The 22043-nt window shown below is 36.4% G+C and overlaps 2 protein-coding genes across 2 annotated transcripts; one reads left to right on the forward strand and one right to left on the reverse strand.

Annotated features, from left to right (window-relative positions):
* The first annotated feature begins 5248 nt into the window (after window positions 1-5248).
* Window positions 5249-5814, forward strand: LOC131597947 (uncharacterized). Its single transcript, XM_058870604.1, has 2 exons — window positions 5249-5469; window positions 5539-5814. Exons 1-2 carry the CDS (start codon window positions 5287-5289, stop codon window positions 5812-5814), a joined length of 459 nt encoding a protein of 152 aa, XP_058726587.1. The 5' UTR covers window positions 5249-5286.
* Window positions 5815-6390: 576 nt separating this feature from the next.
* Window positions 6391-10390, reverse strand: LOC131597948 (uncharacterized). The gene is made up of 4 exons (XM_058870606.1): window positions 10043-10390; window positions 8053-9897; window positions 7236-7717; window positions 6391-7165 (listed from the first exon to the last, which is right to left on the reverse strand). Exons 2-4 carry the CDS (start codon window positions 9892-9894, stop codon window positions 6391-6393), a joined length of 3099 nt encoding a protein of 1032 aa, XP_058726589.1. The 5' UTR covers window positions 9895-9897; window positions 10043-10390.
* Between the last annotated feature and the right edge of the window lie 11653 nt (window positions 10391-22043).

Consider the following 22043-nt stretch of genomic DNA (forward strand, 5'->3'; position numbering starts at 1 on the left):
TGAAAGCCAAGAGAGGGATCAGGCAAGGTGACCCAATCTCACCTCTCTTGTTTGTCCTTATCATGGAGTACTTACACAGAAGTTTGAAGAAAGTTCATAGACATCCAAATTTTAGATATCACCCCAAATGTGCAAAGATGAAACTCATTGATATAACATTTGCTGATGACCTCATTCTATTTAGCAGAGAAGATGCCAACTCTGTTCAGGCTATTATGACAGAACTCCATAAATTTTCTGCTGCAACAGGTCTCAAAGTTAACCCTCAAAAGTGCAAGCTTTACTTTGGAGGGACCATGGAGCATGAACAAAAACAAATATGTGCTACTACTGGGTTTGATGTGGGTGTACTCCCTTTCAGATACTTAGGAGTGCCTCTCTCGAGCAGAAGACTTACTATCATGCAATGCCAACCACTTATAGAGAGAATTGTACAACGAATCCAACATTGGACTTTAAAACTTTTGAGTTATGCAGGTAGATGTCAGCTTATAAAGAGTGTCCTCTTCTCTATAACTGCCTATTGGATGCAGGTGTTCCCCCTCACCAAGAAGGTCATTCACCACATTGAAGGACTGTGCAGAAACTTTTTATGGAGTGGCAAAAGGGAGAGAAGTTAAAAGCCCCTGTAGCGTGGGATATCATCTTCACACTAAGTAATGTTCGTGGCCTTAATATCACTGATTTATGTCTTTGGAATGTTGCTACGCTTGCAAAACTGTTGTGGAATATCCAATCGAAAGCTGACAAATTATGGGTGCGATGGTTGAATGCATACTACCTTAAGTATCAAGATGTGATGCAATGGCAGCATCCTCAAAATTGCTCGTGGATGTTGAAGAGGATCCTTAAGGTGAGGGATCAGGTGCGACACACGCAATATTGGGAAGCTACTGTTGTGCAAAGGGAAAAATTTGTTACCTCAAAGATGTACCAAGAACTGAGAGTGGAATTAGATCACATGGATTGGAAGAAGCTGTTCTTCTCCAACTATGCAAGACCCAGAGCAGTATTTATACTTTGGCTTACAGTTAGGGGGAGACTTCAAACAAAGGACAGGTTGATACGATATGGTATAAGTGTTGATGCCAAATGTGTTTTTTGCTCAGCAGAGGAAACAATGGACCACCTTATGTTTGAGTGCAGCAAAACAAAGGAAATATGGAGGAACATTCTGACTTGGATTGGCTATAACGGAGGTCCTTCAAACTGGACGATTGAGAGAACATGGCTCATAACAGAAACGAAGAAGAAATGATGGAGGAGAGACATACTCAAAGCTGCCATTGCAGAGACAGTCTATGCCGTGTGGAGAATGTGAAATGATGTGATTTTCAACCAACACATAATGGAATACAATCACGAATAGGTTAAAGGAAAGTATAATAATGAGATGTATAGGATATAGGAAATTGGCCACTCATATCAATAGAGAAAATCTATGTATTGAATAGGCTTTGAGTTACTAGATAGGTTTATTGGTTCCTGGATCCTTTGGGATCGGATTGTATTTCATGGTTTTTGGACTAATAAAAGTTATATATTGCTCCAAAAAAAAGTAGGACATTCAGCTTTAATGTGACCAAACCCTTCACATTCATGAAATTGAACTCCTTTGTTGTGGTTAAGTTAGTCTTCATATTTTCTCTTGCTATGGGAACTCATTTCTGATCCATTGTCTTGGACATTTGTCTTTCATTGTCTGTCTAACTTTCTCAAGGATTTGTTAAACCTTCTTCCAATAAGTGTTATAACACCTGATATGCTTCCCCTTTGATCTTCATCCTTTTCAGTGTTGGATACAAAGAGAATGTTTTTGTTCTTCTTTTCATATCTATGAGTTATAGCAATCTCACAAGTTTGCAAAGAACCAATGAGTTGAAGTTTAAAAAAAAACTGAAAAGGGTATAATTAGAAGGAAAATAGGCTACATCCAAACCATGTTTTGCCTTTATATATTGTTATAGATAACAATATTACACTTGTATGAGTCATTTTGATAAGACTAATTTTTTTTGAGTTTTTAGCTTTTCACTCGCAAACACTTTGTTTGGTAATTCTCATTTAGCTTTTAGCTTGTAATTTTTCTTTCATTTATACCTTTTTTATTTGCTGTAACATCTCAATTACATAATGAATTTTGAAATTGAAATGATATTGATAATTCCCAAACTAATAAGAAACGTTGAAGGAGAATCAACGAAATCAAAGCGGGCAGCCCGCCCCGTATAAGTCCGTCCAAAAGTGGGGCGGGGCGGACCAACTTAGGTGTCCGAGCTCAAAAGTCAAACCCGCCCCGTTTACTAACGAGCTGGCGCGCCAGCCCGCCAAATTTTTTTAAATTTTACAACTTGATTTACTACATAATTTATAAGCTTTTTTTTAATTTTACAATTTGATTTACTACATAATTTACTAACAAGCTTGGCGGGTTGGCCGGGCAGCCCGCCCCATTTAATAACTTATTGGGTCTTACATTGCATTCTTCTTATTTTGTAAGCTTGTTTATCAGTATCGTATTTATTTGAGAATTTTATTTTACAAATTATGATATAAATTAATTTTATTAAAATATTTAATAATATATTTATTTTTTTAGTTTAAATTTAATATGCGGTTCAACCACAATTGAACCGGTTGAACCGATTGAACCATGACCAGCATGTTTTAACGATTCTTTCTCCGGTTCGGTTTTTAAAACATCAAATGAAACCATCAATTTATAAATTAAAAATTAAAAATGTTATTTTACTAATTAGCAGCTAGTTATCAGTTATAGTCATCCACTAATTTTACAAATCCGAGCCTATGTTGTAGCAACAACTACTTGAAATATAAAAAAATCATCCATTATAATTTTGTTTTTTTTAATTAACTACTGTAACTATAACACTTGTTATTACCACACTTCTTTTCAAAGCTTTATGATTTCCTTAAAACATTTGTTATTTAACATTTTCAAAGCTCAATGATTCTCCTTAAAACACTTGTCTACTTCAAATTTAACTAACAAACGTTTACTAATTACAGTATCAATTGAAAATTTGAAATGTACTTTTTAAGTTTTAACCCCGTTAATGAATGCTAAAGTATTGTAACTTGACAAGAGCTCCATTGATCTTCCCAATAGTTAGTAAAAAAGCGCGAAAATTTGAACTAATATATTATATATAAATATAAATGCGCAGTAATACATTTACTGTATTCTTAATCTTTCCCAATGTTTGAAGCACAAACACCACATGCTCTTATTATATATAGTGTGCTATTTTTGTTTAATCGTTCCCTAAAAGAAACTAAAAATCTCTTTAATCTTCAACTTCTACTCGAGTTTTAGCAAAATGAGAAACGCTGGAACAAACGAAGAGGAATCGAGTCATAGCATTGTCCCATTCTCGTCATCTAGTACTCTTGCAAGTAACCCCTCAAACGTCCTAGAATTTCTAGTATTCCAGCAACCAATCAGCCAAATAAGAAGTTTCAAATCAACAAGATGGGAAACATGACATACTGTGGTTTTTATATCCCAGATGCATCAGGAGACAGCACTGCTATGGCTTTCCGTCTTGCATATAATCTTGGCAAACTGTCCAAGTATGAATGTAAAAGTATTAATGACAACGAGTTATGCGCTTGTGTGGGATCTATGCTATGCTCGGTGGTTCCTGCTTTCAGAACCTCCGTGGAGGCAGCTCTGAATGGAGAAGGAATCAGTCCCCGTTTCGTTAGTTTACCATCCCAGTCTAAGGAACATGGTATCAAAGATTTTAACCTTCCTCAGTTGGACTGGTGCTCCATTCTTTCCCTGTTTGGTTAATGTATCCTTATTATTTTCAAGATTGACAGCGAGCAATTTGGTTTTAAGCAAAATCAGCGTAGACACCCCAACTTCAACAGGTTTGAAGAGTTGTGGGAAAAATTGGGATGTTCTCCAAACAATTTTCCGTCCCATATACCGTTTGATACACGGAAAGAAAATACAATTAGGACCATGATTGGTAGTCTTTCTCTTCGCACTACTATTATTAACTTTCTTATCGACAATTTCAATCATTCTGATCCTAAAATTTGTGTTTTGTGTCAACATTTGAGTTATGTATTATCATGGTCAGGTGATATGCGGTTATTTACTGTTATGAAAGAGAGGCTGATTATGACTAAATCACCTGTTCTCTCTGACTCTCGGGTTATTGTTGAGGTAGAAAATTTAGAGGAGTTGACAAAAGCAGTTACATGTCACACTTATCCTCAGTATTTCAACCATATGTGTTTAACTTCTGAACTTTTCTATTTGGATATTTCCCGATTTCCGACTCTATGTACTGTTGCAAAAATGTTGGAGAAGGAAGTAGAATATGTTTCAAGCTATGATGTGATGTCAGGGGCGAATAGAAAAACAGTGGTAGAATTGTTGAAGCTTCACCGTACAACAATGGGCCAAAATTGATTTTCAAGTGTCAAGTGCAGTCCTACAATAATTGCCATCTTTTCTTTTCAAGGTTCAATTTTGTTCATGTGTTTGTAGTTGTTTTCTCCAGTTCAATAGTTTAATTATGGTTTCTTTGTTTTTATTTCTGTCACATTATTTCTGTTTAACTTTCGTTTATTTCAATATATATTGCATTAGCAATCTTTTATGTATTTCATTACGAAGTTTTAATACTTGTGGTTATTTGTATTTGTTGCTATTAGGGTTAATGTGGTTGATAAATTTAGTTATCACAGTTGCTTTGTGTAATAACATTCAATTCTTACAAAATATATAAGGTCGATCTACCGTAAGACCATCTCCAATGGTAATTTCTTCTATTGAGTTCCCCACCTGTACCATTAATTTAATAATTAAATATTTAAAAATTTTGTCATGTCATAATAGAGTTGCATAGCAATGCAACAACTAAAATATTGTAGTACCCAATCAAATCAAATTATGAGGTAAAGTTGTGGGACCCATATCAGATTTTTATTAAAGTTAAAATTAAATAATTACTTTTAGGCAAAATTATACGCAGGGTCCTTTATCTTATTTTTTTGTAACAAGGTGGTCCTTTAAGTTTATTTCGCTACAAAGTGGTCCTTTATCTTAACTAACGTTTGCACGTTTGACCTTTTCTACAAACTCCGTTCCAAAAACGCTTAGGTGGCAGTAACGGCGCTGATGTGTCACTTAACAGTGCTGAATAAGCATTAATTATAATATTTATTCTATATTAGGTCTGAAATACATAGTATTCAATCTCCCCAATTTCAAATTGCTTAGAACCCTAACTTCCCCAAATTCAATCAATGGCCTCATATGGTAGCAGCGGTCCAAATCGAAGAAGTCAGAGCTCTAATACATTCATTTCAGGTGCTTCTCAATATGAAATTGCACCCACTTGTTCGTGTGGAGCCAAAGCAGTTGTTAGAACAGTTAAGAAGAAAGGAAGGAACCTTGGGAAGCTATTTTGGGGATGTAGATACTTTGTGGTAAGTTTAACTTATTTTCTTGAGTCATATTTAACTTATTTTCTTGACTTGTTAATGTTTTTTTAACAGAGTGAACCTGATAATGTTGGGTGCAACTTTTTTGAGTGGTATGAGAACCATTACAATGATGAAACCAACCCAGGGATTCATGCTTCAGTAATTTCCAAATGTTCCAAATGTGAAGAAAAAGATGTAGAAATAAAGATGCTTAGAAGGGCCTCTGCAAAGGATGACAATGAGATGCTGAAGAATTGCATTAAAATGATGAAGCTACAAGTCTATGTCATTATGTTTTTAGTTATGCTTGTTGTAGGGTTGATGTTTACTTTGATCAAGCAATGGTGAATGAATAACCAAATTGTACTGCAGTGTAAAACATGAAGCTAATTTATATCAATTCTGCATATTTTGTGTTGTATTTGTATCAATTCTGCATATTTTGTGTTGTATTTGTATAACATTCTACATTGACCAATGTACGAATTATGTTACTACAATATAAGTAGAAGGACCTGGTTGTTACAAATTTAAAACAAATAGTCTTGTTTTGTTACAATCTTAAATATAATTTACAGGTTTTGTTTATATATTTGGTACCTCAAAAAATAACCTAAAGAAGAACTTAATAGATTGAAACAACCATGTCTTCAAAATACATTGATATAGTACATTGATATAGTACTCAAAATACAAAGGCAGAATCAGATATGTTTTAGATCCATATTAGGACCAAACTCCAAAATAAGAACCATATATTCAAAATTAAAGGTCTAGCATGAGTACATCAAGATTACAGCAGTACATCAACATCAGATCCAAAATACAAAGTAACAATCCAACAAGATTACATCAGTACAGCATGCAAAAAAACACAAAATAAACAAAATGCAGTAAAACCAATCCAACAGAATGCAGTATCATCTATTTTCCCTTTCTCTTTATGGCCAGCTTTGGCCTCTGGCTTGTTGGTGGCTGAAATGCAGCAGTTGATCCTTGTCTTGCCCTTCTCATTGCAAGCAACTGAGCAATTGTGATGGTTTGTCGTGTCTGGACTCTTGTTGTTGGGGCTTCACCAACTTGGGGCTGGCTTAGAGATGACTGTCTTGTTTGCATTCTTTGGATTGGTTGAGATTGGACAGTCTGTGATATTGGTTGAGATTGGACAGTCTGTGATTCCACATTGGTTGCAGTTTGTGATTCAACATTAGTGGCAGTTTGGGATTCCACATTCGGGACTGTTTGGGATTGCCTTGGAGCAGCTGGACAAGATGCTTTGTTGTGTCCAGACATACCACATACTCTGCACTTGTTTGGCAGCCCCTTTCTTGAAACATGTGTTGCATCATTCCTCTTTTCATCAGCATCCTTGTTTCTACTTCTTTTTGGCCTACCTGGTGCTCTTCTGGTTGGTGGTGGAAGTATATCAGGATATGGTGTCAACTCCCATAAGTTTTCCCCATTTGTTGGATAAATCAATGGTTGGTAGCAAGCCTGGTAAGTATCCTTCCTATAGTAAGAGGGAATGTAGTCAGTTGGGCTTTCAGATCTACTTTGGATGCAACTAATTGCATGATAGCAAGGAATGCCAGTGAGCATCCAACTCCTACAAGAGCACTCAAACTTCTTTAGATCAACTGTGTATTTCTCTCCAGTCATATTTGTATGCCTCACTTCATAAATCATGTCACCTGACAACCTATACAACAAATTACTCATATCAGCTTAAATAAATCATCAACATATATTTAGTAAAGGGTAAAAATTACCTTGCTATAAAGAACCTTGATATTTCTTGTCTTCTTTCAAGTCCCTTCTTAATTCTTGGTAATACAGATTCACTGTAATCCTCTATCTTTGCCCGGTTAGTTGCCCATCTATCCATTAGGTACCCTCTGATTTCCTCTAACATTGTTACAATAGGCTTTTGTCTTGCACCCAATATAACACTATTAAAGGTCTCAGACATATTGTTGACTAACACATCACTTTTGGTTCTATACTTAAACATAGACTTACTCCAAAATCTTGGGGGGACCTTCAACAAATGTTTGTAGGCCTCCTCATTAACCTTCCTCATTTCCCTCATTTCCCTTTCCCAAGCTTGGGGGTATGTTGCCTTGGCTGCCCTCCACATGATTTCCTTCAATTGCTTTCCTGGAAACTTCTTTCTAAAGTTACTATACAAATGTCTTACACAAAATCTCTGGTCAACGCCAGGTAACAACTCCTCTAGTGCAGGTAACAGCCCCTGTTAATTAAATGCAATTGAAAAGCAGATAAAAAACATCAAAAAACTAACACATTTGTTACATTTTAAAAAGCAGAGGGACCTATATGTGACAACTTAAAAACATTAAGGACTTGATATTCTTGCAGATCTGAATGTTTTTAAAAAGCAGAGGGACCTATATGTGAATAAAAAACAGATCTGAAATGAATGTGATATTCTTAAAAACATTAAGGACTTGATATTCTTGCATATCTGAATGTTTTTAAAAAGCAGATGGACCTATATGTGAATAAAAACAGATCTGAATGTGATATTCTTAAAAACATTAAGGACTTTATTAAAAAAACATTTACCTTCTGCTGATCTGAAATGAATGTGATATTCTTGCAGATTTCTGGACCCCCCAAGTCTTGGACAAGTAGTTCAAAGAACCATGCCCAAGAGTCTTTAGTCTCGGCTTCAACAACAGCCACTGCAATGGGCAACATTTGATCATTGGGGTCTCTACCAACTGCTGCAAGTATCTGACCTCCATAATTACCCTTTAGAAAACATCCATCAACTCCAATTATTGGTCTACAAATACGAAAACTTTTCTTGCAAGCATCCAGACACATGTACAACCTATGAAAGCTTGGAAGTAGTGGTCTGCTAACATGCTCTTCAGGTTGATGTTCAGTTGCTTGTACATTCAATTTGATGGTGCTGTTTGGGTTAGACTTTAACAGCTCATGTGTGTAGTCATATAGTCTTCTATATTGCTCTTTGAATGAACCTTCAACAATGTTGAGTGCTGCCTTCCTTGCTCTATAAGCCTTCATCCTATTCATACCAGCATTCCATTTCTCATGCACTTTCTCACATATAGCAGTTAACTTCACATGAGGGTTAATTCTAACAGTTGAGTATAACTTCTTTCCAAGCCAGTTGGTGTTAAACATCCTTACATTGAACTCTCTATTACAAGTGTGTTTGTCATTTAATGTTCTCAATTGCCATGTATCCTCATTAGACAATTTAGAACACAAAGCAACCCAACCACATCCTTCCTTGCAGCCCACTCTTACCCTTGTTTTGTCATTCTTGACAAACCTTAAATCCCTACCATTGTGGACAGCATAACTTGCAACAGCTTCTTTAAACTCCTCCTTTGTTGAAAATAATGTTCCTAAGACCCACTTATAGTCATTAAAATTCTTAGGTGCAACAAATGATGGATGCTTAGCCTTCTCACCCTCATCTGAATAATCACTACTCATTTCATCTTGACTTTCTAGCTCTTCAGTTACATAGTCAGAATCTGACAAACCATTACACGACCTCTTACCTGTACTCCTTTCCCTAACTCCAAATTCAAGAACATCCTCATCACTCGGTGGTTCAACATCTACTTCCCTTGAACCAAGTTCAGACACTTTTTTTTTCTTTGGTCTTCCCTTATGTTTCTTGGAACTACCTGCTCTCTTACTGGTCTTGGGTCTCCCACCCTTCCTCTTTCTACTTACAGGTGTTTCATCTACTAGTATTTCATCTACAGGTTGAACACATTCTTCTACCAATACTTCATCAAATCCATCATTTAGGACCTCATCATCTGAGTCATCAAACCTGTGCCCCAATGCACTATCATCACTGTCAGGTTGGTTATCAGTTTGGATTTCAGGTTGCACATCAACTTGTGGATCACCTTGGGCATCATGTTGGTCATCATTTTGGGCCTCAGGTTGGTCATCATTTTGGGCCTCAGGTTGGTCATCATTTTGGGCCTCAGGTTGGGTTTCAGTTTGGTTGTCATTTTGAGCCTCAGGTTGGGTTTCAGTTTGGTTGTCATTTTGGGCCTCAGGTTGGGTTTCAGTTTGGGCCTCAAATTGGGCCTCAGTTTGGTCTTCCTCAGGGGTCACTATTATTTCAGGTTGAGATATAGGGTGGACAATGTATATTTTTACCTTCCCATTAGTCTTGGACCAATTAAGTGCTTCTATTGCACCAAAGTCATCTTCTAACGGCTTCAATGTTCCAGCAAAGTCATACCACATCTCCAAGACCCCTTCGTACTTCATCTCTTTCACAACCCCTAAGATCTCAAAGTAACTCCATCTATCACCATCACACGTCCAGTTAGTCAGTTCCCCTCCTTCATATTTGTCACCATCAAAATACCCCCCATGGTGAAAATCAACATTAAACCCATCCATTACCTGTTAACAGTATGAAATTCCAAACCCAACAATCAAATAAACAACAAACCCTAACATCAACACATCAAGCTACTATCAACGTAACATTACACCTAAACATACAACCAAACACACAAAATAAAAACTGGAAATGCAGCTTTCTTACCTAGGTCAGCTTCGTTTGCTCACACGAGTTATGATTCTCCAGTCGCTTCGTGTTCGTCTCCAAGCCGCTTCGTGTTCGTCTCCAAGCCGCTTCGTGTTCGTCTCCAGTGGCTTGTCGTCTTCGTCTTCAAGCTCTGGGTTCAGTCACACGACTTGAAATTAGGTTTAATCTGAAAATTAGGGATAATCCTATTTTGGCATGTGACAAATAACTAGTTCACCAGAGTTAAATGACACATCAGCAATGGTTACTGCCACCTAAGCGTTTTTGGAACGGAGGTTGTGGAAAAGGTAAACGGTGCAAACGTTAGTTAAGATAAAGGACCACTTTGTAGCGAAATAAACTTAAAGGACCACCTTGTTACAAAAAAATAAGATAAAGGACCCTGCGTATAATTTTGCCTTACTTTTAATATAATGTGGCTTAATGGATCCCATAAAGAACTCAAATGTAAGTTGCACAATAGGAGATGCTCTAAGTTCTTTTTAATTGGCTTGGTATCAATATTTCTTAGATTTGAAGGAGATTGAATTTGGATTGGAGATTTAAAGCTCATCCAAGACTTACATAAGCAAGACCACACCTTATCTCGGCCATATTGAACGTCACACCAAACCGCCCTTAACTCACATAGAATAAGGGATTGATATTTCACACCTCCTAATCTAAACTAACATTCCACAAATACTAATAGCTAACTAGTAACGAGACCCATGGCAAAGCTTTAACCAAAGCAATAACATCCTCCACCATCTTCTTCCTATCATTGAACACTACATCGTTCCTACTCAGCCACACAATCCAGCAAACAGATATCCAGAACAAAGAGACAAAACTCTCAATTACCAAACTAAACAAATTGCGTTTGAATTGCTACAGGAATCCACTAACCAAATCTGTTGCACCAGGAAATGAGGTTCTAATCCGGAATGCTATCCTCTTCCAATTCTGCACCATAAAGTCACACTCGAAAAAAACATGTCAGGCTGATTCCTCCACCAAGTTACAGAAAATGCAAGTAGTTTGGGAACTGTCAAACACATAGCCTTATCAACTCCCTCTTAGTAGGCAATTTATTTAGAAGAAGACTCCAACCAAAGAATTGAACTTTACTTCCGATTGGGACTTTTGCTTTCCAAATATCTTTTAATTCAACTAAAACATTTGTTTCCAAATTTAAATCTGCCCATCTCATAGCTGTAAGAAACCAGTAATTATTCTTGACCGAAAATCCTTGAATGGGCTGTACCATTTTCAAAACCTCCAACAGATTCTGAAGTTGGATGCCCTCCTCTTTATTTAAGCTGAACTCATCAACACCTAATTACCAATGTCAAATATTGTTGAACCAAAATCTCAAATCTGAAACATCGCCCTGACAAATGGTTGGACAGCCACAAAGAATAAGAAAGGCAGTGCTAAATGGCTCCACACCCAACCATACATGATTCCAAAAGTAAATTATTTCCCCATTTCGTAGTTTACTAGAAACTCTATTGGAAAACCAATTTACATCGGACACATGAAACACTCAATCACTTCTAATATCTTTCCACCACAAAGAAAGAAAAAGATGAGAGAGAAAATGGAAAACGCTCTCTCCTCTCTCTAGGTTTTCTGTTTCGCCTTGCTTCAGGGAAAGTTCACTTGTTCAGTGTTTCTCTTATTGCTTGATCTTCATGGAGTGGCAAAGGGCTCGAAGGAGGGTTTATTGGCATTTGGTTGTGTAATGGGACGTGTTTCCGTTCGGTGGTATGCAAGTGGGAGAAAAGGAGGTGATTTCTTCTTTCTATTTTTCAGAGTTCCCAGATAGATCAAGAGCTGAAGACTTATTCAAGTTGTTTGGATGTCTGGGAGATGTTGTGGAGGTCGTTATTCCACCAAAGCGTAACAAATTTGGCAAGCGTTTTGGTTTTGCGAGATTCAAGGGAGTAGAGGAGGAGAGACTCATGGCAGTAAAGCTTGATAACATATTGATTGATGGCAAGAAAATCCATGCCATCCAACCAATATTCAGTAGAGAGGTTGTTAGAAGGGGGAGGAGGTCAGGAGGCAGCACAAGGGATTCCAGAAGAAGGTAGTAGGGAGGAACAATGAGCCTTCATTCGTTAAGAGGGACAAGTATGTGGTGGAAAACAAATCCTATGCAGTAGCAGTCACAAAAGGAAAGAAGAACGATGAAGTTAACAAGGCAGAAGATTTGAATCACAATTCTTTCTCTTTCATAACCAACAACGATAGTAAACATAGATGGAAGAAGGCATTCATTGGTGAGGTTCTGTTCTCAAGGGAGACTTATAATATTCAGACACATATGGAGATTGAAGGTTTCTTCTTGGTCAAGGTCTATCCACTGGGGGCAACTCTGGTCTCACTAGAGGAGATGGAGGAAGGAGTGATCCAGGAACTGATAAGGGAAGAGTCAAGGTGGTGGAAGCAATGGTTTCGGTCGATTAGACCGTGGAAGGAATCCGACATCGATTCAGAAAGAGTTATGTGGGTTAGAGTTCATGGAATACCATGTCACGCATGGAGCTTTGATTTCTTTGAGGAACTTACAAAAACTCTTGGCTCTTATGTGTGTCGATGAGAACACGTCTCTAGGAGGTAACATGGGCATTGCTAGGATTCTGTTAAGAGTCCCTTTTAGTTTCAAGCTACAGGAACAGATGAAGGTTTCCATTGATGGTGAGGATTTCTTCTTGATTCTTCGAGAAGACACATATGGACCGGTCCGTATAGTGAAAAATATACCTTCATCAAAGAGCATTATTCCATCCTCTTCTTGCCCAAGCGAGTTCTTTTCTAATTCAGAAGATGGGGAATATGATAGTTCTTGTGGTTCTCCAAATCAAAAAACTGGTTTTCCGCTTGATGAAGACGAAGTGACAAGTCAAAAGGGGGTGGAAGAATTCAATCCAAAAATTGCAGAAAAGGAGGATGAAATAGTACAATCAGAGGAAGGAGCATGTGTGAACAGGAATATGAACAAGGAAGGAGGAAGTTTTTTGGGGAAAGATCACTCTTTTTTCGATGAAACATTGAAGGTAGCATGGGAGGCGAAAAGTAATCATGGGAAAACTAATCTCTATTCTGACTCTATATTGGAGGCTATTCTTTCTGTTTCAAAAGTAGTAGATTCCGTGGACCAACAGCACGTGGGTACAGATGCAAATCTCTCTCCTAATAAAGTGGCCGAACACGTGGAAGCTGGTAGGAATAAATCAAAACGTAACAATTCTAAAGTCAAAACGCTGGCAGAGTTTAGTGGACGAAAGACACGGTCTTTTTTTAGGCCCATTAAGAAGAAAATAAAAAAGAAGCGTTTGGTCTCAGCTATCAAGGATGCTGATCTACAAGGCCCACATGCGGAAGACTTATTCTCTTTCCCTCAATCTGGTGATAAAATGGTACTGGGAGGGTCTATTTCTCCTGAGTTGTTAATTGTCAAACAAACTGAGTCTGAAATTTGTATATGTAATCAAAGAATTATTTCGAATTTTGATTTTTCTTTGGATAGTAAACTTCAGAATTTTATTACAAAATTGGGAGTGGTGGCTGGAGACTCAAGGAGGGAAGTAAGGAAAAAATGGATGCCTTGAAAAAATTGGTTGTAGACAATATGGAGGGAGGGTCGGAGGTTATAAAACAGTTACAATGATTATTGGTTCTTTTAATGTAAGGGGGGAGGTAGTTTGCTAAAGAGGAGGAGAATTTGTCAAATAATTAGAAATGGGAAGGCGGACATGATGTTATTATAATAAACAAAATTGAAGGATGTTTCGGATTCTACTGTCAAAAGTTTGTGGGGAATGGAAGATATTAGATTTTCTTATTTGGGAGCGGAAGGTTTATCAGGCGTTCTCTTGACTATTTGGAAGAATAAAGCGGTTACGACTCTTTTTTCTTTTAGTGGCAAAGGATACCTTGGAAACAAAGTCTCTTGGAATGGAGGTATTTTTTACATTGCTAATGTTTATTTGCCTTGTTCTTTAAGTGATAAACGTGTTCTATGGTCTCAATTACTGTTATTGAAACAAAAATATATAGATGGAGAGTGAATTAATGGGGGAGACTTTAATGCGGTTGAAAAGAGGAATGAGAGAGTAGGTAGCAGAGATGGTATGAGTAACATGGAGTGGAGGGAATTTTCCGATTTTTATTGAGCAGAGTGGGTTGGTGGATGTTCTTTGTAAAGGTAAGAAGTTTAGTTGGTTTAGTGGAGATGGTAAATCTAAAAGTAAACTTGATACATTTCTTTTGGCACATTCTATTGTGTCTTCTTTGGGAGTTGTGGGGAAATTGATCGGTCCTAGGGATATCTCGGACCATTGTTCGGTATGGTTGATTGTGGATAAGGAGGATTGGGGCCCGAAATCGTTTAAATTCAACAACGAATGGTTTTCCTACAAGAATTTTATTACCTTTGTAGGAAAGGAGTGGAGGGGGTTGGAGGTGTTTGGGAGAGGATATTATGTTTTGAAAGAGAAGTTTAGGCTTATAAAAGATAAATTGAGGTGGTGGAATAAAAATGTTTTTGGCAAGTATGATTTAGAGGTAGAGGAAGGGGTGAGAGTCTTGAATGCATCGGACAATATGGAGTTTTGGGATGAGGAGGAGCATGAGATAAAAAAGAAGGCAAGTAAGAAAATTTGGTTAAATTTAAAGATAAAGGAGAACATGCTAATCCAAAAGTCTAGAATTAAGTGGCTAAATGACAGAGATAATAATAGCAAGTATTTTCATCGTTTTATGAAGGAAAGAAGGAATAGGAATCACATTGGTTCAATCAATTCTAGTAGTGGTTTAGTGAGTTCGGCGATGGAGGTTAAGGAGGCGGTTAAAGTGCACTTTGAGAACAAATTCAAATAAGATTGCTTGAATAGACGTACTTTAGACGGAGTCCCTCTAAGTTCTTTGAGTAGGGAAGAAATTCTATCCCTTGAGGTTCCTTTCTCGGAAGCGGAAATTAAGGAAGCGGTGTGCAGTTGTGATGGGACGAAGAGTCCGGGTCTGGACGGCTTTTCTCTTCTTTTTATTAGGAGATGTTGGTCCTTCTTGAAAAGTGATGTTTTGTTGTGTTTTAAAGATTTCTATTATGGGGCGTTTTTGTCAAAATCCACAACTTCTTCTTTCCTTTCTCTTATTCTGAAATCCTCTAATCCTTTGAGCCTTGATGAGTATCAGCCCATTTGTTTGATAGGGAGCATCCACAAAATTATTTCTAAGTCATTGGCCGGTAGGATTAAGAAGATCCTTTCGTCCATTATTTCCAATTGTCAAAGCGCCTTTATCCCGGGAAGACACATGATCGACGGAGTTCTTGTTGCTAATTAATTAATGGATTTCGCTTCGAAGGAAGGAAAGGAATGTCTTCTTTTTAAAGTGGATTTTGAAAAAGCTTATGCTAAAGTTAGTTGGAACTTCTTGGGATATATGATGAGGAGGATGGGGTTTGATATTTTATGGATGAAGTGGATGGAGGCTTTGGTTTTTTCTAGTAAGATGTCGGTTCCTGTCAATGGTAATCCTACAAAGGAATTTGGAGTTGAAAGGGGTTTACGTCAAGGTGATCCTGTATCTCCTTTTCTTTTTGTTATAGCAGCGAATGGATTGAAAGGATTGATCAATAAGGTGGTGGATAATGGAGATTATATGGGGTGTAATTTGAATGGTAAATCCTTCATTGACGTCCTTCAATTTGCGGACGACACCTTATTGGTAGGAGATGGGAGTTGGAAACATCTTTGGGCTATTAAGTCAGTTTTGAAAGGTTTCGAATTGGTTTTGGGTCTTGGTATTAATTACCATAAAAGCAAGATAATTGGTATTAATATTAATTCTCATTTCTTGGATGTGGCAACTTCTTTTATTTCTTGTAGAATGGAGGCGAAAGAGCTTAAATTCCTTGGAATCATTATTGGATCTAATCCTAGAAAGACCTCGTCTTGGAAACCTCTTTTGGATAATTTTAGGAGAAAATTGAACTCTTGGAAAGGGAGGTGTCTTAGCTTTGGTGGGAGGATCACGCTCTTAAAGTCGGTTTTGAGTAGCTTATCGATTTTCACTTTATCTTTTTACAAAGCTCCTAAGAAGATAATTGGGGATATAAAAAAATTGCAAAGTAATTTCTTGTGGGGGGAATTGGAGGAGAAAAGGAAAATTCATTGGATTAGTTGGAAGGAGGTTTGTTTGCCTTTCGAAATAGGTGGGCTTGGATTGAGGAGTTTGGAAAAATTCAACTTTGCTCTTCTCATGAAATGGAGATAGAGGATCCTGAAAGCTACTAACTCTTTAGGGTATCGGGTTTTAAAGGCGAGATATGTGGATGTTAAATTGAAGGCTTTGATTGGTGATTTGAATCCTAATAATCGTGCAAGGAGATCCATGTGGTGGTCAGATATCATGGCTTTGGGAAATCATCTTCCGGAAGACTTTTTCGTTAACAACATCAAGTTTGGCGTGGGGCTTGGCCACTCTATTCCTTTTTGGTATGCCTCATGGTTAGAAGTGAGAATTCTTAAACATATCTTTCCGGCTTTATTTTCTTCATCTCTTTTGCAGGATGTTGCCATTTCCGGTATGGGTGGTTGGGTTCATGGAGAATGGTCTTGGGTGATTTCGGTGTGCCTTTCCGAGCTGTTCCGGAGATTGCAGCATCACTGCCCATCCTTCTTCAGCTGCTGCCAGCAGCGATTTTTCAAAGTGCAGGGCCGGATTCGCCTAAGAAGTGGCTCCCGGCAAAAGATGGCTCCTTTTCCGTTTCCTCTTGTTTTCGTGAGATTTGCAAGTTTTCCTTTCTGTATGGTCCAGTAAATCATTATGATTTTATTTATTCCAATATTTGGAAGGTGGAAGTCCCCTTAAAGTCAAAGCTTTTGGTTTGAGATGTTTCAAGAATAAGATCCCTACTAGAAATTTGCTTTTGAAACGACGTATCACTTTATCTTCTTCGAATATCTTGTGTGTATTTTGCAATGAAATTAATGAAAGTTCAAAGCATTTGTTATTGGATTGTCGGATAGCCGAAGCGGTTTGGAAAGACATGGCGTATTGGATTGGTTTGAATTATTCTAAGAGTGATGATTTATGGAGAGTTTTTGGGTTTGGAGTTTTTATTGTCATCAAAAGAAGGTAAAGAGAGGTAAAGGGGGATGCATTTGGTTGACTATTATATGGAGTCTTTGGTTAAATAGGAATGGAATCATATTCAAAAAAAATTCTTGCAATTCTAGTGATTTAGTTTGGAATTGTAAAATGCTTGTGTGGAGATGGTCTTTTGTTGGGAAAATTACTCATCCCAATTGCAACTTTTATGAGTTTTGCAAAAACCCTTTGTATTACTTAAGATAGGTTCAATTTGGTGGGTAATTTTTTGTTTTGGCTTTTTTAGCCTTTTGTAACCGAGTTTCTAGAACATTCGTTCTTAATCAATATAACTTGCTTACAAAAAAAATCAAAGAACTTAGTTTGATTTTACAACTACCAGAACCATCCAACAAACTAGAATGAATATCTCCATACGTGTAGGAAAGAAAGTCAAACCAAATTGCTCTAGGCTCATTCAAAATCCTCCAACACCATTTACTAAGAAAAGCTTGATTGAAAACTTCACAATTTTTGACTCCCAGACCACCATCCTCCTTAGTCATACAAATTCTTTCCCAACAAACCCAATTTATTTTCCTAGAGGGTGGTGACCCTTCCAAGGGAACCCTAAGCCCTAAAGGTTTGTATAAATACTTCTCCCTCGAGGAAGGAGGGACAAATCATAAATCATACTGATCACACCCCATGTATGTTTCTACTTGAGTACATTGTTCATTTGCATATGCTTTCACCTTACATGAGCAAGACTCCTAAAACCATCGTAAAATATCACTATACAGGGCCTCTCGCCTTCGTGGGCAAGCCCTAACCATTATAAACTGTTATAAGCCTACTAATGCATCTTAGTCTTTTTTCCATTGCAAAAGGAACACACACACATGAACCTTTTGACAAGTACACTAGCATCCATCGTGGGGCCCTGGTAATACTAACTTGGGCCACACTTTTACCCTAACTCATTCCATCTAACCTTTGAAGTTGGCCGACAAGACTCTACATTAAAACACAAACACCATTTATGGAGGTTTTTTCGGTGGAGTTAGTTCAATTCCGCCCAAAGGAAATACACAAGGCATATTTTTGTAGCAAATGTAATATCCCTTGGCTTTCCTAGAAGCACCCTAAGAAAATATGGGTTGACATCACTTTCTCTAAGGAGGACGCCCTTGGAATCAACCCTCACGATGATGATCCCTTTGGTGGACAGTGTTGAACAAGTGACCTCTAGCACAAGAGGGGGTGAATTTTGGTATCTAAAAACATGATTAATTTTAACTTTTCTCGATTAAGATTGTATTAGTAAGTTTTATGAGTGGGTAAGTATTACGAAAGTTAAGTACATGAAATTAAATTGCTGAAAATAAAGAGAATAGGATAGAAAGATTGCACTAGAGAGTTATCTAGGTTTGGTAGAACGTTGGCCTAGTCATGTACCCAATATGTCTTTTTGAGATTTTATCTATAGACTTCTGAGCTTTTAAAGGTTATGCCCACGAACCTAATATAATTTAATCTTGAGATTTTGAACAGGCTTATCCCGAACTTAAAGACGACTTTTACCCCAAACTTATTCTATTAAAACAAGATGATATTTAAGGCTAATCTCTTTAACCAAAATAACGCTTTTTTCGATGAAGCTTAACAAACCAATAACAGAGATTTGTGATTTATCTTAATAAAAAAACTCAATCTCTTGAAGGTATCGCACTCTTAAGATTATAAACGACTAGCACGACCACTTACAAAAATATTCTCCTTATAGATAGAGCTTCGCTCAACAATACTTAGGTAACCAACAATGAAATGGAAAAAATTTAGGATGGAGATTAGCCTTAAATTTGCGTGATTCCAAGTGATCGAGACCTCGCTTTATATAAGAGTTGGTATCACCCAAAAATTAAAAGATCTATGGACTGCATTAACTATTTAATTGCTTAGTCTAATCGATTAGATACTCCAAATATGATTGTTGAGATGCCCAAAAAGAAAGGTTTTGATATAGAGTCGATGAGTATATTTATTGTGTTGTCTAAATGTCTGGAGGCATTAGTTTTATTAGATCTAATTTATTAGATCAAATTCTTAATTGATTTGATAAGACAAATATTTTCCTCTAGCCATTTCCATAACTCCTAAAACATCTGCATAATTTCTAGGCATTTTTAAAGATGTTTTCTCTAGGTAAAATATTTGAAAAAGTTTTAAGTGTGTGTGTGTGAGTTGCCTTAGTACTCTTAAAGATACTACCTTATCTTTACAATACTTAGTTCACTCCAAAAAATGACATGGCGAACTTTCATGCTTTTCCCTAGGGAGGCTTCAAGAATTTGCTAGATAGTATCTAATTGTATAGGCAATTTGTCATTGAGTCCTCAACTGATATGTTATAAGATGATTTGGTTATCATCATGGTTGAAATCTATTGTCATGTGTTGTCGTCATCAAAACTTTAGATATTGGTCTTAAATACTTGCAAGCACATAGATCCATATTTTCTCCCTTTTTTGATGATGACAACGCACCTCTCAGGGGAGGTGGTAATAGAAACAAAGTGTATATATATATATATATATACATATATATATATATATATATATATATATATATATATATATATATATATATGGAGTGATTAAACTCCCCCTGAGTTAGATATAGAATATATCCTCCCCTTGAGAGTATACTTATTCCCTTTTCCTTTGTCATTATAAAAAAGTCGTAGCATATTTAAGGCACAAATCCCAATTAAAAGGAATGAGTTACCATATAAAGATGGACAGTAGCAGTCCATTGTAAGGTTATGATCTAAAATATTATTTCTCTCTACGTAACTTAATATTTAGCTTTGAAATCAACTAGTAGATACGCTCTGGAAAACTTCTTCCCTTTGATATTTCTTTTTCTAACAACACTCAAAGAGTCTTCGAGGCTTTCTAAACCGAGGGGGGTTTTATTGTCAACTTCTTTTTTTCTCATATTATTTTTAATGGATAGTCATTTCGTCTTAGGATATCTTTTGGACAACTTTTTTTATCATCATTGGGCTTTTGAATAATATTAGTCTCCAGGTATGTTATATTTTGTACCCCTTTGCTTGAAAACTCAACCAAAGGTTAGTAAAAAATAAATTTAATTGACTAAGCAATTAATAAATCACTTACTAGAGAATCAATTAGAATTTTTCTAATTTTTCAATCTCTATTGAGTGTACTACCTTAAAATCTCAACGTAACTAGAGAAACATTTCCTTTGGAGGAGACGACAAGCCATAGTTTCGCAATGAGAAAACTTGCAAGAATTCATCAAGACCGAGTGTAGTGGTGATGATGTTCTTAGCTTTTAAACTATTTTTCAAATTCTCTTTATCCTCTATGGACCAATCTTTTTTAGGTGTTTTTTACTACAAAACCATCAATTATGTGTGTAGGAACAAATGGTCCTTCTTTCATAGCCTTCCAAATACTACGATTCATTTCCTCTATGAAAATTTTCATTTTCTCTTTCCACAACCTATACCCATCTCCATTAAAGGATGGAGATTTTCTTAGTGAATAGATTGAATTTATCTTTTCCTTATAAGATTATTAGTCCTTAACAAGAGTTAGGTTATGGTGCCACTTGTTGAACAAGTGGCCTCGAGCACAAGAGGGGTGAATTGTGGTATTTAAAAATGTGATTAATTTTAACATTTCTTGATTAAGAACATATTAGTCATTTTATACGTTAGTAAGCATTGCGGAAGTAAATTACAAGAAAGTAAATTATCGAAAATAAAGAGAAAAGGATGGAAAGATTGCACTAGAGAGTTATCAATGTTTGGTCGAATAATGGCCTAGTAATGTCCTAAGAGGTCTTCTTGACATTTTTCACTGTAAATTCTTGAACAGGCTTATCCCCAACCTAAAGATGACTTTTACCCCTAATTTATTCTATCACAAGAAAAGATTAATGGTTGATCTCTTTAACCAAAACAAAACTTTTTTTGGCGAAACTTAATGATAAGTGCCAAATTATAGTTATTAGTGTTTATAATTTTACGTCACTTATCGTTTCTTTTTCCTCAACTTATGCGAGAACACTTACATTTTATTAACATTTGTACATAGTACATATTATTTTCGTTTTTGATTCATTTATGTATTGTTTGATATTCATTTTGTAGGTATTGATGCGTATTTGTAGTATGAGAAATAAAGTGTCGAAGACAGCACTTCATACGGGCAATTTTATCAATTCATCAAAGAATAAGGCTTAAAATAAGGATGATAAAAATCATAAATTTGGTTGCAATTTATTTATTGTTAGATAGAGCATGGAATATGCTCTCCAACACTTCAAACTAGGCGTAAATATGAGTTACGGTTCTCAAGTTATGGCCAAAACAAGATTTCATTTTTCTATTGAGCGGGCTAAGCGCGGATTTTGGCGCTAAGCGCGGTCTGGGAGCATTTTAGACAACTTTTCCAGAAGAGGGCCCGCTTATCCCCAACCTAAAGATGACTTTTACCCCTAATTTATTCTATCACAAGAAAAGATTAATGGTTGATCTCTTTAACCAAAACAAAACTTTTTTTGGCGAAACTTAATGATAAGTGCCAAATTATAGTTATTAGTGTTTATAGTTTTACGTCACTTATCGTCTCTTTTTCCTCAACTTATGCGAGAACACTTACATTTTATTTACATTTGTACATATTACATATTATTTTCGTTTTTGATTCATTTATGTATTGTTTGATATTCATTTTGTAGGTATTGATGCGTATTTGTAGTATGAGAAATAAAGTGTCGAAGACAGCACTTCATACGGGCAATTTTATCAATTCATCAAAGAATAAGGCTTAAAATAAGGATGATAAAATCATAAATTTGGTTGCAATTTATTTATTGT

The sequence above is a fragment of the Vicia villosa genome, linkage group LG4 (assembly GCF_029867415.1).
Source record: "Vicia villosa cultivar HV-30 ecotype Madison, WI linkage group LG4, Vvil1.0, whole genome shotgun sequence".
NCBI lineage: Eukaryota > Viridiplantae > Streptophyta > Magnoliopsida > Fabales > Fabaceae > Vicia > Vicia villosa.

Excerpts from the sequence above, each read along its gene's own strand:
- LOC131597947 (XM_058870604.1), top strand. The coding sequence starts at position 5,287 with ATGGCCTCATATGGTAGCAGCGGTCCAAATCGAAGAAGTCAGAGCTCT. Across the intron at positions 5,470-5,538 it reads GGGGATGTAGATACTTTGTG|AGTGAACCTGATAATGTTGG; the intron begins GTAAGTTTAACT and ends TTTTTTTAACAG.
- LOC131597948 (XM_058870606.1), bottom strand. The coding sequence starts at position 9,894 with ATGGATGGGTTTAATGTTGATTTTCACCATGGGGGGTATTTTGATGGT. Across the intron at positions 7,718-8,052 it reads TCATTTCAGATCAGCAGAAG|GGGCTGTTACCTGCACTAGA; the intron begins GTAAATGTTTTT and ends TTTAATTAACAG. Across the intron at positions 7,166-7,235 it reads TCAAGGTTCTTTATAGCAAG|GTTGTCAGGTGACATGATTT; the intron begins GTAATTTTTACC and ends TTTGTTGTATAG.